Raw genomic sequence first — 14,861 nt, forward strand, 5'->3', positions numbered from 1 at the left:
TATTTACAATGAACTCGGTGACTCAATGATAAGTTTTGCTAGTAGGTATATTTGAAAGGTAATCAGGCGAACAGAAATTAGGTCATTTCATCGATCAAAAAGGTTACTAAGTACTAATTAACCACTTTTTATGGTCACGAATCAATGTAATCAACCGAATAAAAACTAGGTAATTTAATATATCAAAACGTCACAAAACACTTAACAAACTTTACACTGAACTCTTAAAATCTCATCAAGTTGTTCTAGAGTTTCAAATCTCCAGAGAAATTGAATTCTCAACTTCTATGGATACGATAAGCCGTTGCAATTAAAATTACGGTCCTCGTTCAAATTAAAACTTCACGGAAGTTTTGCTCTCGAATGGTCGGTCGAACGTGTAGTTTGTACTTTTACTATGAAGAAGAAATTCGAGATTCTCGAATTTCGAAAGGATTTGTTTTTGATTTTATTTCTAATGGTGGTTTTTTTTTGTTTCAGAAATTTGTTGGTTCCTAAAATTGGTTGAAAAAATGACATCATTGTATCTTATGGATGATAATTCAATGAAGAATAAGATTTATTGGGACTGATTTAACCCACGGCTATTATGGATACCGTACTGACGAACCAAACGAACTGTACATCGTATAATTCATCGCCGCCGGTTGAAAACGAAACAGAATGGACGGGGTCGTTTTTGCTCTTTATCAAGGCGAGCATTATGGCGACCATAATAATAGCAGCTATATTAGGAAATCTTTTAGTCATCATTTCCGTGATGAGGCATCGGAAGTTGAGAGTGATAACAAACTATTTTGTGGTGTCGTTAGCGTTAGCGGATTTACTAGTAGCTATGTTTGTAATGACCTTCAACGCCAGTGTTCAAATTTTCAACCGATGGCTGTTTGGATTTTTTATGTGTGATGTATGGAACTCTTTAGATGTGTACTTTTCTACTGCTTCAATCCTCCATTTGTGTTGTATAAGTGTCGATAGATATTATGCAATAGTTAGACCTTTAAAATATACCTTAAGCATGACAAAAAGGGTCGTCGCCATTATGCTTCTGATCACGTGGATCAGTCCTGCCATAATCAGCTTTGTGCCAATTTTTCTTGGTTTATACACCACGGAAAAGAACCAAGCTTACAGAGAAAAACATCCGGAACTTTGTGATTTCACAGTTAACGGGTTCTACGCTGTCGTAAGCAGTTCAATTTCTTTCTGGATCCCATGTACTATTATGGTGTGTACATATTTGGCTATATTTCGCGAAGCCAATCGACAGGAAAAAGAATTGTATAGCAGACATGGGGCTGCGATGTTATTACATCAAAATAACACAAATGGAGATATGCTTTCAAATTCCGGGGGTTCATCAAAAACATTAATGCACGAAATCAATCAAGATTTGCATACAACACCAACCAAAGAAAGAAACATTATAAAAATGAAGCGAGAACATAAAGCTGCTAGGACTTTGGGTATTATCATGGGAACATTTATATTATGCTGGCTGCCATTTTTTTCTTGGTATATTATTACCAGTTTATGCACAACCTGCGCTAATCCCGACATTGTCATCACAATGGTATTTTGGATTGGTTATTTCAATTCGACTTTGAACCCAGTTATTTACGCCTACTTCAACCGAGAATTTCGCGAAGCTTTTAAGAACACCCTTCAATGTTTGTTCTGCAGTTTTTGTAGGAGGCCGCCGTCCAGTTTGGATCAGTACGACGTGAGGAGGTCTTCACTTAGGTATGATGATCGCACAAGAAGTATTTATTCCGAAACTTATATGAAACATATTGACAGGAGGCGAAGCTCCGAATTTGGATCGAGTCTTTGAGTAGACCTTACTAGCAGCAGATTGACAACTACCAGTTTTTAAATCGATTTCGATTAAAACCTGGTCACAGTTCTCAATTTGCTGCTAGTTCAACTTTTGTCCATTTGTTCTTTGTATGGCTCTCGTTCTATATGTGGTGCTATTCTTCTTCTAACACAAGCAAATCTATACATCAGTAATGGTTGAAGATGAGATTTTAATCAAATCGGAAGGAAAATATCAGTTCAAAAAAGAAAAACTTGGTTAAGTTGTGATGTCAATACTATTTTATAAAATACAATACTATCACAACTCGTCTTAAATAACAAAATGATTTTATAAATTATCGCTATAAAAGTCTGGGCGGAATTATATAGGGAAAAATAAAAGCAATTAACGGACTTTAATGTTAAATGGAAAGACCAAAGTTTTATTATTTCAAATGTGATTACGTGTGATACAGTATATACAAATGTAGGTAACATACTTAATACGCCAGTATAATATAATATTATGTAGATGTAACAATTAAGCAATCGGTACTACGTATTGATACTGTGCTCCACTATCTTGTAAACTACCCCTGTTGTAAATAAACTATGGTACCAAATAATATCCTGAATCCTATTCAACGTTATGAATATTTATTTCAAACATTTTTCTAATTTCTGATATATAAAGGATTTAATACTCACTAAAATTATTCTACTGAACTGCTTTACCTAAAATGATTTAAAACCATTTCAAGGTATAAATTAGACTTACCTAACATTCAAAACCTGAACCTAATAGTTCCATAATCCTCCTCTCTATTCATTTAATTTTTTTACTAAACTAATAAATAAGAACGAAGAATCCTCTAAGTACAAAGTACTCCAAGCTTCTTGTAATCGAGGTTAACCAAAACATTGGTTCCATTAAAGTTATTCAAAAGTTAATAATATTCGATGTTTTCCAGTATTTATTGAATAAAAGAGTCGCCGTACTTATAATGAGAATGACAAAAATTACTTTGTAGCGAAACACAATCATACTCTAGTATTCATGTATGTAATAAAACAAACTGTTGTACGTTCAATTAAGTAAATAATAAGACCAAATTCACGTAGCTAAGAGTAATAATAAATAGCATACGTACATGTTACAGGAAAACATACATCGAACTATTTGTTTAACACGATTATTTTTTACCTTACTCAATGCATACATTAAACATCGTAAGTTTTTGTTGATTTTTTTATTGTAGTCTTCCCATTCGATATAAGTGTTCACGTGTTAAAAACGACGGACATAACGTAGCGCTAGATGTAAAAAAAAACATAAATGTTTAAGTGTTTTGTGTGTCAATAAACAAAATTAAGAGTAAGCGCATTTTGTTTTCAATTTTCGGTTCTGTTTGTTCCTGTTATTTACAGATTTTAGGCGTATCTATATATTATTTAGAGATTAATGTAATTTTGTACATAGTTATGTGACAAACAAATTAGAAATTGTTCTGATTTGTCGTAGGAGATTAATTAAACCTAGTTTGTTTTCAAAGTGTAATAATGAATTTGGATATTTATTTTTTGTAATGAATAAGTGAGATTAAATAAACATCTACAAGGATATTTTTAGGTTTTATTTATTTTGATGGATATTGGAAATTTGTTGTACATATAATAATCTACTACATTATATTAGAGAGGCGTAAATTTAGTTATTCGATATCAAAGCATATATTAATTTTCAATTATATTGATTTATATTGAAATAGATAGGGTGGTCAATTATTGTTACAATTAACTTATTGCAATAAACCCAACATGAAATGGCAAATTTCTGTTTTAGTTCAAAATTTCCAAGTATTTTATTAAAATTTATTGTCTGGAAATGTAAGTTCAAACACTTTAAAGTCTTACCAGTGTCATTCTGGACTTTATAATGAAGTCTGGAACTTGCTCACGTAACATCGAAATTCTTCTTATAGTTTAAAGCCCTATCAGTAAAATTCCAGACTTTTGCCGGCAGTATAGGACCAATCGAGTACAATTCCAGATATTTTCTTAAAGTTTATAGTATTAGTCATTATAGAATTATGTCAGTGCAATTACAAAATTTTGCAATTTGGCATTAGACTAAATTTGGCACAGGCCAGAGTAATTCTTGATGTATTCTTATTGCCTAAAATCTCACTTGCCTCATTCCAAACTTTTCCATAATGTGTGGGATTTTGTCCACGTACGTAATTTCAGACTTAACACTCTAAAATTCTGCAAGTATGATTACAGACTTTTTTTTTAATTTGGAATTTGATTAGAGTGAGTCACAACACCTTTTTGTTCTATGGTGTCCAATCGTGTCCAAGCAGTTTAATTCCAGACATTTCCTTGCAGTGTGGCATCTATCCAAAACAATTCTAGACATTTTCATGTTCTCTTTGGCAACTTTGGCAGATAATTCCACTTTTTTTTTTGGTTTCCAAACTTTCTTTTCAAGTCTCCAATCTTGCCAGTATAATTACTTAATCACAATGTAATTCTAGATTTTTTTATAATAATAAAAATAACGTTTACTTATTAACAAAAGCAACAAAATAGATTATAGAATAAAACAATATAGTAACAAACTCTAAACTATAATAACACAAACTCCACCATCAGCTCATCTCCCCTTACGACCAAACTTACTAATCAATACTATGACGATATATTAATTCCTCGTAAATTCTCGATCATTAATTACTTGATGAAAACTAGGTATAGTATGGTTTCCAGGTAATAAGTGTTCTCGACAATACGAAGGCACCAAATAAATAACCTTACTACCGCTGTGGTTTTGGTAAGTAGATTGGATGTTCGCAAAATTAGTTCAAAAGTAGAAGCACCAATTACTTGTATATGCTCAACATACGACAATCCAGTTGAAATAGTATGCCTGAATAAGCCGAGGTTTTTTGTGGCTGAGGATAAATATAAATCAAGTACAAATAAGCTTTTAAGCATTGTATCTTTCAAAAATAAAAATGAATGTTAATGTGTAGGTAGTTATAGTCACGAGGTAAGGTTAGTTTTGTTTACAAACATTAATTATACCATGAAGTATTCTTTGGCAATTAGTAATGGCAATTATAGCGTGAAGTTTTCTTTTGTAATGTCAATTATAGCGTGAAGGAATGTGAGGTAAGGTTAGTTTTGTTTACAAACATTAATTATACCATGAAGTTTTCTTTGGCAATTAGTAATGGCAATTATAGCGTGAAGTTTTCTTTTGTAATGTCAATTATAGCGTGAAGGAATGTTCGGTAAGGTTAGTTTTGTTTACAAATATTAATTATACCTTGAAGTTTTCTTTGGCAATTTGTAATGGCAATTATAGCGTGAAGTTTTCTTTTGTAATGTCAATTATAGCGTGAAGGAATGTGAGGTAAGGTTAGTTTTGTTTACAAACATTAATTATACCTTGAAGTTTTCTTTGGCAATTATATGGCAATCTGTTTTTAAACCAGGAGGAGTATTTTAAATTTGTCACCAGATTGACCTTGCACGTGATTGGTTGAATGCGAGGAAGGTTCACACACAGGCAGGTGTTCTTAAACCCTTCTTTATTATATTTTGAAATAAATACACTCATAACTTCTATGTTAATTTGTATGTTTAGTGTTGACGATAACAAACGAAAATAAATAGAATAATAAGTAAATAAATAAATAATAATAATTATTAATTTAAATTTACCGCCAAAATATCTAGTGATATTTTCTGGTGATTTTTCCTAGTGTAAATCTGACTTTCGAGTTTACTCCTCCTGGTTTAAAAACAGAGTATAGTAGCGCATGAATGTTTTACACTCGATGTTATTTTTGTCAAAATAAATAAATAAGTAGATGTTTATTACAAAATAAAGTTTAATTGTTTCTTTTGTGTCTAGCGCTATTTGATATTTGGACAAAAATAACATCGAGTGTAAAACATTCATGCGCTACTAGATTAAAATGTGTGCTTTTTGATGGGGAAAGAAATGAATTTTTAAGAAAAACAAAATACTATCGTATAAAAAATGTTTTTAGGACCTCAATAATAAAAAAAAAATTTTGGCATTCCTTTGAAAAAGAAAAAGTTGACAGTCGCCATTTTGAAATAATTCTTCCAATTGAAAATGTGGCATCACCATCGTGTAGAGAATGACCCAAAACATATTACTGCCAAATATTTTGAAAGTAGTACCCATAGTGTGGCTAAAAAAAATAAGGCGCTTACTCTGAATCAGGCTGTATATGAATAGTTGTAATTATTCAAAATGTAAATAAGAGTAGTAAAACGTAACAACAGTTAATTTAAACGTCTTGGGGAAAATTAACAGAACAAATTATGTGAAAAAGAGTCTAAAATTATAGTCGGTATTTACGTCATTCGGGACGTTCAAAGACGATTAATTTAAGGATCCGCAATTTATCATAATAAAGTGTGAGCTAATAGTGCGGTTCCAGCAAGAGACACATTAATGTCACCGCTTTCAACGAGTGTCGCATTAACTGAAACAATGTTGTACTTTGGGCGAGTCATTTAGGCGAACCTTATGAAGTAAAACCTTGAAATAAATAAATTTTCTTGACAAGTTATGGATAAACATATACTTTAAAGTCTGTGAAATCGTAATGATTATGTTATATAATTTTAATTATTATTACTAATGCAAAAAAAATTTTATACAAAACTTTATTGGGAAGTTTGTTTCATCAATTCGAACTAATCTTAAATTCAGTTGGTTAATAATGCAATGCGAATCAAATCGTACTGCAGCACCTCTGCAAGTTCTCCATCTAATTTACTAATTGATGCAACACTGCACCTGTAATCATGCCATCTAAGTTGGTCTTTACGTCGAAAACTTCAAACTGTCTCCATAATTAACACCTTATTAAATTAATTCTGTCGTTTATAATATATTCTAGTGTATCAATCATATACTGCTGAAATTCAGTAAGTTTTGAAACTAGTTTAATTAAAGCTTTATTTAATAATTAAAGCGATGTGAAAAAATCAATCTATAAAACGGAGTGATTCGCTTGGAGTAATAAGATTTCCTTGCCCCCTTTGATCTTTTCATCAATTTTATAACTTTTCTTTTATTTTAAAATTCCAATTTTTAGGACTTCCCCACCCGTTCGAATCCTATTTAAGAGTTTTTGAAGCTTTCGAAGTCGAATGAATCTCGTTTCTTTGTATTCGTATAACTTTATACCGCAACTGACAACATACAACCGTAAATTCATCGAAGACCAATATTCCCGGGTGGTTTTATGATATTTTTATGTCAGAGGGAAAAATCTTTCCTGATATTACTCTTCTATTCTTATAAAAGAACAGCTGATGTCCCCAAATCTCATAATTAGATTCCACTGAAAGTTAATTATTTGTAGAATATTATGGACTAAAAATTCATTTAAACTTGAAAATGATGAGATTAATAAAATTAAAATATCGTATTTAAAATACATAAATCAAAACTGAAAGTAATGGTATTTAAAAGTCTATTTAATCATTATATTCCACTCCACACGACTGAATACAAATGATGAAAACAGTCATTAATTATATTCGGGAAGTCAGAGCTTAAGACAAGGGTTGAATCGTTATTTCTTGTCAAAAGTAACAAGTCATGACCCACAATGTAAATGATATAAAGTGTGTGGTGTATTATGACATAATATGAAAAGAAAAAAGGTTGTGCGAATACCGTGTATAATTACTATAAGGAACGCTGACATATAAAAATGCTATAAATGATTAATACTTACATTGTTGTGCCAAACCTAAATTTCAAACAACAAAAAACCAGTTCACTTTATTTTCGTTTGGTTGCGATTCATTGTTGGAATGGGCGAAACTTGTAACTGGAGTGTATTTTCTTGTCTCAATTCCAAAGTTAAAAAACGTTCGTCTTGGCTGAAATCCAAAAAGTATCATACGAATAAAATTTATCCAAACAAACTTAATGTAATACTTTAATGCAATACTCGATATTTGTATATCTAATTCATTTTTAATTTATTCAGGGTTTCGCATTTAACTATTCACCTCTATGAAAATGATTCAATATTGTGATAATATAATTAATATAATTTTCTATATAATTTATTGGGTGAGAACCAGAAACGATATAGTCGAATCAAAAATACACACAATGAAAAAATTCCCTGGGAGATAAAAATAAATAATGGTGTGCCCGTTAATCTGGCGGTATGTAAAGTTCCCTAAGCATGTGAAAAATGTAAAGGACGAGGGCGCAAGGTCAGGGTCACATGGTCCAACGCACTGCGTGTAAATTTATATCCAAGTAATTTCGATTTATAATACTTCAAATTAATAAGAATAAATTTTATTAAACTTTATTTTTTTTTATTAATAATCAGTACTGTTTAATAATCTGTGTTTCAATAAAAACATTTTAATCAAAAAGTTAAAATTTATTTCGTACAGCATTCTTTATTTACGTACCAAGAAAAACTTTAGTTATAACTTACTTTTTCCTTTGGTTTATAGATGGCGCTCGATGATAATACAAAATTTTACTACATTTCGAGAAATCTGAAATTTGTTTGTAGTTACCTTTTTCTATAGAAGATGAAATTCAGGTTACAACAGATATAGGGCACTGTTATTAACTTATTTAAAAAATTGTGAAGTGTAATTATGTAAAAAAAAAGTTGCGGTGCCTCCACCAAATCGATTACTGCTTAACATCTTTAATCATGTCATTTAAAACATCACTTAACAATGATTTCGGAAAGGACAATTTCGCACTGTCCCAATCAATGCAATGTCTCATTCCCTTTCGGGTAGACTTGCATTATAGATCACGACTGCCAGGTTGTGGCGGTCAATATTTTTCCAAGCAAATCTTTGATGGTTAGTTGATTTCATAGGTTTGTTAATATGAACTACCTACGTTCTTTATTCAGTCCAATAACAAAAAAATATAAGAAAAAGCATGTTTACGTGATGATCTAAAGAATCAATTGCAATATTCTGATTCTAGTGATTGCATCTGTTGAAAATACATTAAGGGTTGACCTGTAGAATTATGACGTAACCCAGTTCTTGTTTTCCATTATTACTTCCTCTTCCTCTTCTTCACCTGATACGTACTTTTAAGCTCACTTGAAAATAGGTCAGCTTTGTTGATTGCTTTTTGATCATTTTTCGATGTGGGACTTAAACATTGGGGTTTAGCCGCACGTCTCTCAAGACGACTAAACCCGAATGATTCTAGTTCTTGTGTTAGTTCTAATGATAGTGCTAGTGTAAAACTAGAACTAACATTAGACCAAGAACTAGAAACATTCGGATTTAGCCGCAAGTCTCTCAAGACGGCTAAACCCGAATGATTCTAGTTCTAGGTCTGGTGTTAGTTCTAGTTTTCGTGCAATAAAAATATGAGACATAATGATATATTATGCTAACTAACGCTACCCACCACTGTCACTAGACCTAGAAGTAGAAACATTCAGATTTTGCCGTCTTAAGAGAGGCACGACTAAACGAAATGTTTCTAGTTCTAGATCTAGTGTTAGTTCTAGTGCTAGACTAACATGTTTCATTTGTTATTTTAGATTGTTGTATATTTTTATTGAACTATAACGAACTATGCGTTCCCCGTATTGATCCGTTATATCGAGGTTTTATATTAACATTCCCTGGTTTCTATGGAAATATATTTTTGTATATTGCATCTTAAGTGAAATTAACTGTATATGTATACATATGTACATAAAAGCGAGTTATTTTTTAATATTTTAATATTGATTACATACAGATTTCATTTTCGAATAATATTATTGATAGAGCATTACAAGAAAAACAACATTATTGGAGAATTTCTAGGTAGTAACTCTTGCGGTGGTTTAGAAAAGGTTGTAAAATCCGCCGCATATAGGGTTGGTTGCAATCTTCGGCCGAAAAATACGTGGGGTAATATGTTGTCCTGGTTCAGAGCCAGCATATTGATTTAACCGTTGCACCAGCAGGACCAGAGCAGCAGGAGCAACGGCAGCAGTAGCCAGGCACTGGGTCAACAACTGAACTATCGGGCCAGAGACCTCACGGTCTTTTCGTGTCTCTTTCTCGCATATCGCTTCTGCCGAGTTTCGTCTCTCGCTTATAACGTCGCTCTTCGTCGGCGGTGCCCTACTTGTCCGTGGTTCTCGCAATAACGCGGCCCACTTTACGCGGGACAAATGTTTATTCCGGGAATTATATAGGAACACCACAACCGGATGACGCGGCGGACCGTATGAGGTCCCTCGTCGTTTCGGAGGTTAAGGTTAAGACCGTTTTTGATTGCCCATCTTTACCAAAAACCCAAGTCATTTCTGTGGGTTTAATCAAAAATGTCTTATGGAGAGCTAAACTAAATAAAATTCAAAATATGCAATGTTTCGGTATGCAAAAAGTCTAAAAGTATTTTTATCCATAAACGCAAGTCGAGTTCTGCATCTCAGGTCGAGGTCACAACTTAAATCGAAAAATATTTTCCCTCGGGATCGTTTTTATCCCTACATCGTTTAAATCGTAAACGCCTGGATAACAGTTTATCCGTAATCGCTTTACGAGATGGCAGATTAACGGGCATTCGTGTCGTAATCTTCCGTTTCTGCAAAACATACCGCAAGCTCAACAATAACGTAAACTCCCTAATATAATTACGTATCGTCTACCTAAAGGAATTTGCACTCAACGTAAAACCCTAAAACAGAGTGGAGATACAAACTGGTCATGTTTAAACTCAATTATTGTATAGTTCAAATCGTATAAATCCAAATTTAATTTTATAAAAGAATTTAAAATCATTTTGAGATTCTTCCTGTTACTTCAACAACTTTTATAGTTCTTTCATAGTTGACGCAAAAAATCAATAAAACTTTATATTATTTTTATGTTTCCGATATGTTTTCTTCCTGCAAACAATGTTTTCGTGATGGCACGGCGTACCTCTACGTTCGAAAGGGTCTATTTTAACACAAAGACCTTAACAAAAGGTGCTTTCGGGCGAACAACCGTGCTCGAAACATATTGTATTTCACCTTAACACCAAACTGTCTCCTGCAAAAATTAAAATTGTTATCAGTTTGTTTTTATTGTCCACGCAGCCCTTCGACCTCCACAATTATTATCGAAATCATGCTTCATTAAGCAACTACTGAAATAGATGTTTAGGATGATACCGTCTCCAATATTCTTTCATTTAATAAAATTTGTTGACTAAATTGAACTTGAAACTTCTCTATTAAAACCAAACCCAAAGGAATCTTTTTTATAATCGTAAAAGTTATTATAGAAATTGTTTCAACTCTTTTATTTTACCCGCAAGTACTATTTTGCGAAGACAAGCTCGTCATAACGGCACTGAGTAAGTTTAGTCTGGTTTGCATTCACGGTAACAACTACATTTCTGCTGCATTCAGTTGAAAAGGGTCAAAGGGTCGAAAGTTGGTAGTAACGTTGCAACAATTAGTTTCACACAGCTCTCTGTAATTATTCCACTTTATGATTAGACATAAAACAATTAAAACTTTATGCATATGTACACACGTTAGAATGGGTTATAATGACTTTTGCACAATTATCAAAAACCGCGGTTTTTTTAGAGACTGATAAAGTGATAAATTAAATTACAGAAAAATTATATGGATTAATCTCCTATCTCTTAATGATGGATTATGAGTGAGGGTAAGTATCATGTACATAAGTATACATAAGTAGCAGTCTGTTGGTGCAAAAGTTATTCTTTTCTTTCACAAAGTTAGTTAAAACTCGGTTCTTCTTCTATTCTCGTGCAATGAATAAGTTAAAAAAATAACAAATTTGAAACATAAAAACTTAAAATATAAATTAATCCTTGTTTATATTCAAACTGGACATACAAAATTATATTCTTCACTGAACATTTACGAAATTTTCCTTAACTTGCTTTAACGGCAAAGTAATGAGATTTACGAAAACTTAGCGAACGTGTCGGACATAAATCTCCGGTAATACAATTTGTGTGTATACAAAATGTTACCGAAGAGCTAAATTTTACCGTGAAAATTTACTGAGAGAGGGTTGGAAACTTCCTCTAATCTTTATGTTTCGATAAGATTAGATAGCAAGTAAAATTTATCTTTTGTAGCATTAAAAGTATAAATCTAATAATTTCGTTAACACGTCATAGATTACTTCTTAAATCAACATTTTCTTTTCAAACTAACGTCAATTAGAACGACGTATTTTCAACTCGTAAGCACTAACACGACGTTTCATGTCACCCAATTAAGGAAGTAAAAAACTTAACGAGAAAAATTAGTAATCAGATTAATAAAGTTTTTAACAGAAAGAAAAAGATTATATTTGACAATTACCTGTTCATAGTACGTAATTGACAAGGATTGCTGAATTGCTTGTCTCAAATTGCATTGTTAACTGAGATTCAACCACAGCAATTAAGGCTCTTCTGCTAAATGAAGGTGCCCCTTTGTACCCTATAACATCAAACGATAGCGGATAGCTCTTCCGGTCGATCAATTGACGCAAAGCTCTCACAGGTGCCTTATACAAACCCCCACAAATATTTTAATACGATAAGCAATTCGATAAATTGTATGTATAAAATTCTATTTCAATAACTCAATAATTTAATAAGACCAAAGATTCAAAAATATTCTAATCAAACTTATCGGTTATTTTTTGACGTTATGAGAAAAATTTAATCGGTAATCGACATATTGATTTCTTAGTAAGAAAACTTAAATTGGATCACGCATATACCATTGTAATTTAAAAGTTAGACTCTTCGTTGTTGTACGTCCAAACTCAACCACTTAAATTTCACCACATGAAGCTCTCCGTATCGTGTTACGTGGGCGGAAATTCCATAGTTTTCCATTCTCGCCAACTTAAAGTTTAACTTAATTGCGTCGCGGCACGTTAGTAATCTACTTGCAAATTATAAATGCAAATCGGCGATGACGCGGATCAATAAAGCAATTTCCAATAAATGTGCTAAACTATAATCGGCGAAAACATAAAAATAACAAACGCATTATCTTTATCGTTATACGTTTTATTGTTTACTTTTGTACATACATAATAACGTTTTGTTTGTTCATTAATACTTGAAACGAGAATACTTCCCAGATTTACTCTAATGAAACACTAAATAAACATCTTGAGTCGACGTAAAGCAAACTAAACGAGAACGTCTCGTATTTTGTCATTTTGATGTCTGCTGAACGAAGTTGAGCTAAGTTTCAATGAGCACACGTTCCGTTAATTACTAATTTGAGTAGACGAAGTTACCACATATCTAAACACGTTATTTTCTGCGTCTAAAAATTAAAATAACACGTTGTAAGTTAACCCCCTTATTGCTACATATTTTTTAGTCTTAACATATCAACAAAATTACAGTTAAATAAGTCAAGGAACTAACTTTATCCGAGCGGCCACTCGTAATTTGATTCCCGTTTATCTAATTCGAGTTGGAGAGTTAATAACGAACAAGTACGTAATTAGTAAACTAACGTTGTTACGGAAAATTGTAAATTTATTTGCAACTATCCATTAAAGTATCGTGTAAAGCTTGTTTATGCAGGTATCGATCGGTTTTTTTTTACTCCAACAATACCACTAAAAACAATTGTAATTTATTCTTAATTTTAATAATGTAAACAATTATATCAACTATAACAACGGCTTTTCACAGTCCAAAATGTAAATGCATTGATTAGAGAGCACGAAGTATGAAAGCTGGTAAGCCACATCCATCGTATTGACATTACCAAGACTTCGCTTAAATTGAAAAGCTTGAGGGTTATACCAGAAGTAAATTACCAAGGCAGAGGGATGAGAAGCTGTATCAAATGGAGATATGGCATTAAGGATCATCCCAATCTTAGTTGATGAATTTAATTGTTTCCATCGTTTTTAGCATTGTATTCAAACTCTCAAAAACAATATCATAATTAATTAGGAGGAATTTATCATATATAGAAATTATGCGCTGAAGCAATTATGAACGGAAACAACATAGTGAGCAGGTGTAGGAAAATACTAGTCGCAAAAGACCTCAATATCTTGGGCAAAAATAAATTATCATGTTCAGAAACAATATTATTGGCGAAAACAATATGATCATAACAAAATGTTATGAGCAGAAGTAAGCCATCTAGCGCAGAAGCAGGATATCAGACTACAGAAGCAATATTATGATCATTTGCAGAGCAGCCATAATATGCAGAAATAAAATATAGTACGAACAGAAGCAAAGTTTTAGAAAGGATACGTCGTTTGCTTTTGAAGGCGACTCGAACACATCGACAATTTTTTGGTATGGACATGATAACTCCCTTTGCGTCGCTATTTAGACTGTAGCTCAGTGAAGCAAAGAATTGCCAATTTTGACTCTTGATAAAGTTATATTACATATTAACACAAAAAATGCACAATGTATCATATTTTAAAATTTAAAATTCACTATTTATTTCATGTAGAGGGAATTTACAAGTAGAGATTTCAAGTAAAATGTTAGTGGGAAATTAATACACGAAGAAAATTAATTGGTATGAATAGCGCTAAAGCTCGATAAACAGTGAATTTCCCAATACTGCTGGTCATTGATACCTCAATCAACTTCCATCAGACCAACAATACGAAAGCTATTATTAATCAATATCCTCCGTTATCGTCGACTTATTGATGCGTCAAACAAAACAACCACGTCATTAAATTGCCCTCGAAAATTGATATTGAATTCTCTAAAAACAAACGATTACGAAACACTTTTTGATTAAGTTAAATTCAATTGATTGAACATTTTATGTTAAACTAAATGTGATAAACTTCATTAAAACTTGCACAAACATGGAAATAAATCGGCACAATGAATGTTTCTACATACGTATACTTTCATATAGTGTGGTATAAAATACGGTCGTTGGATTTAATTTCGCGGAAACGCAACATGGGCCCAATTTCGCATCTAAAAAATTGCTTTCCTCAGAAATTCGGGTCGACATCCGCAATTCGGA

General features: G+C 32.2%; 1 protein-coding gene and 1 long non-coding RNA gene across 7 annotated transcripts in view; one reads left to right on the forward strand and one right to left on the reverse strand.

Annotated features, from left to right (window-relative positions):
* Positions 1-3,423, forward strand: part of LOC111427375 (Octopamine beta2 receptor) — a 54,823-nt gene extending 51,400 nt beyond the window's left edge. For 3 of the 4 annotated variants that reach the window (XM_023062493.2, XM_071193995.1, XM_023062494.2), the window contains one exon: positions 481-3,423. In XM_023062493.2, coding sequence (XP_022918261.1) covers positions 590-1,834 — 1,245 coding nt within the window. In that variant the 5' untranslated portion in view covers positions 481-589 and the 3' untranslated portion in view covers positions 1,835-3,423. The remainder of the gene's footprint in view (positions 1-480) is intronic. The other variant, XM_023062496.2, reaches the window with a different exon arrangement.
* LOC111427226 (uncharacterized) overlaps positions 2,531-14,861 on the reverse strand; it is a 34,093-nt gene continuing 21,762 nt past the window's right edge. Inside the window, exons 5-6 of one of the 3 annotated variants that reach the window (XR_002707921.2) lie at positions 7,593-7,740; positions 2,531-7,193 (exon numbers count right to left, since the gene is read on the reverse strand). This is a non-coding gene — a long non-coding RNA (uncharacterized lncRNA). Of the gene's footprint in view, positions 7,741-12,874; positions 13,161-14,861 lie in introns of those variants that run through there. The other 2 variants (XR_002707920.2, XR_002707918.2) reach the window with 2 other exon arrangements.

The sequence above is a fragment of the Onthophagus taurus genome, chromosome 2 (assembly GCF_036711975.1).
Source record: "Onthophagus taurus isolate NC chromosome 2, IU_Otau_3.0, whole genome shotgun sequence".
Lineage (NCBI taxonomy): Eukaryota > Metazoa > Arthropoda > Insecta > Coleoptera > Scarabaeidae > Onthophagus > Onthophagus taurus.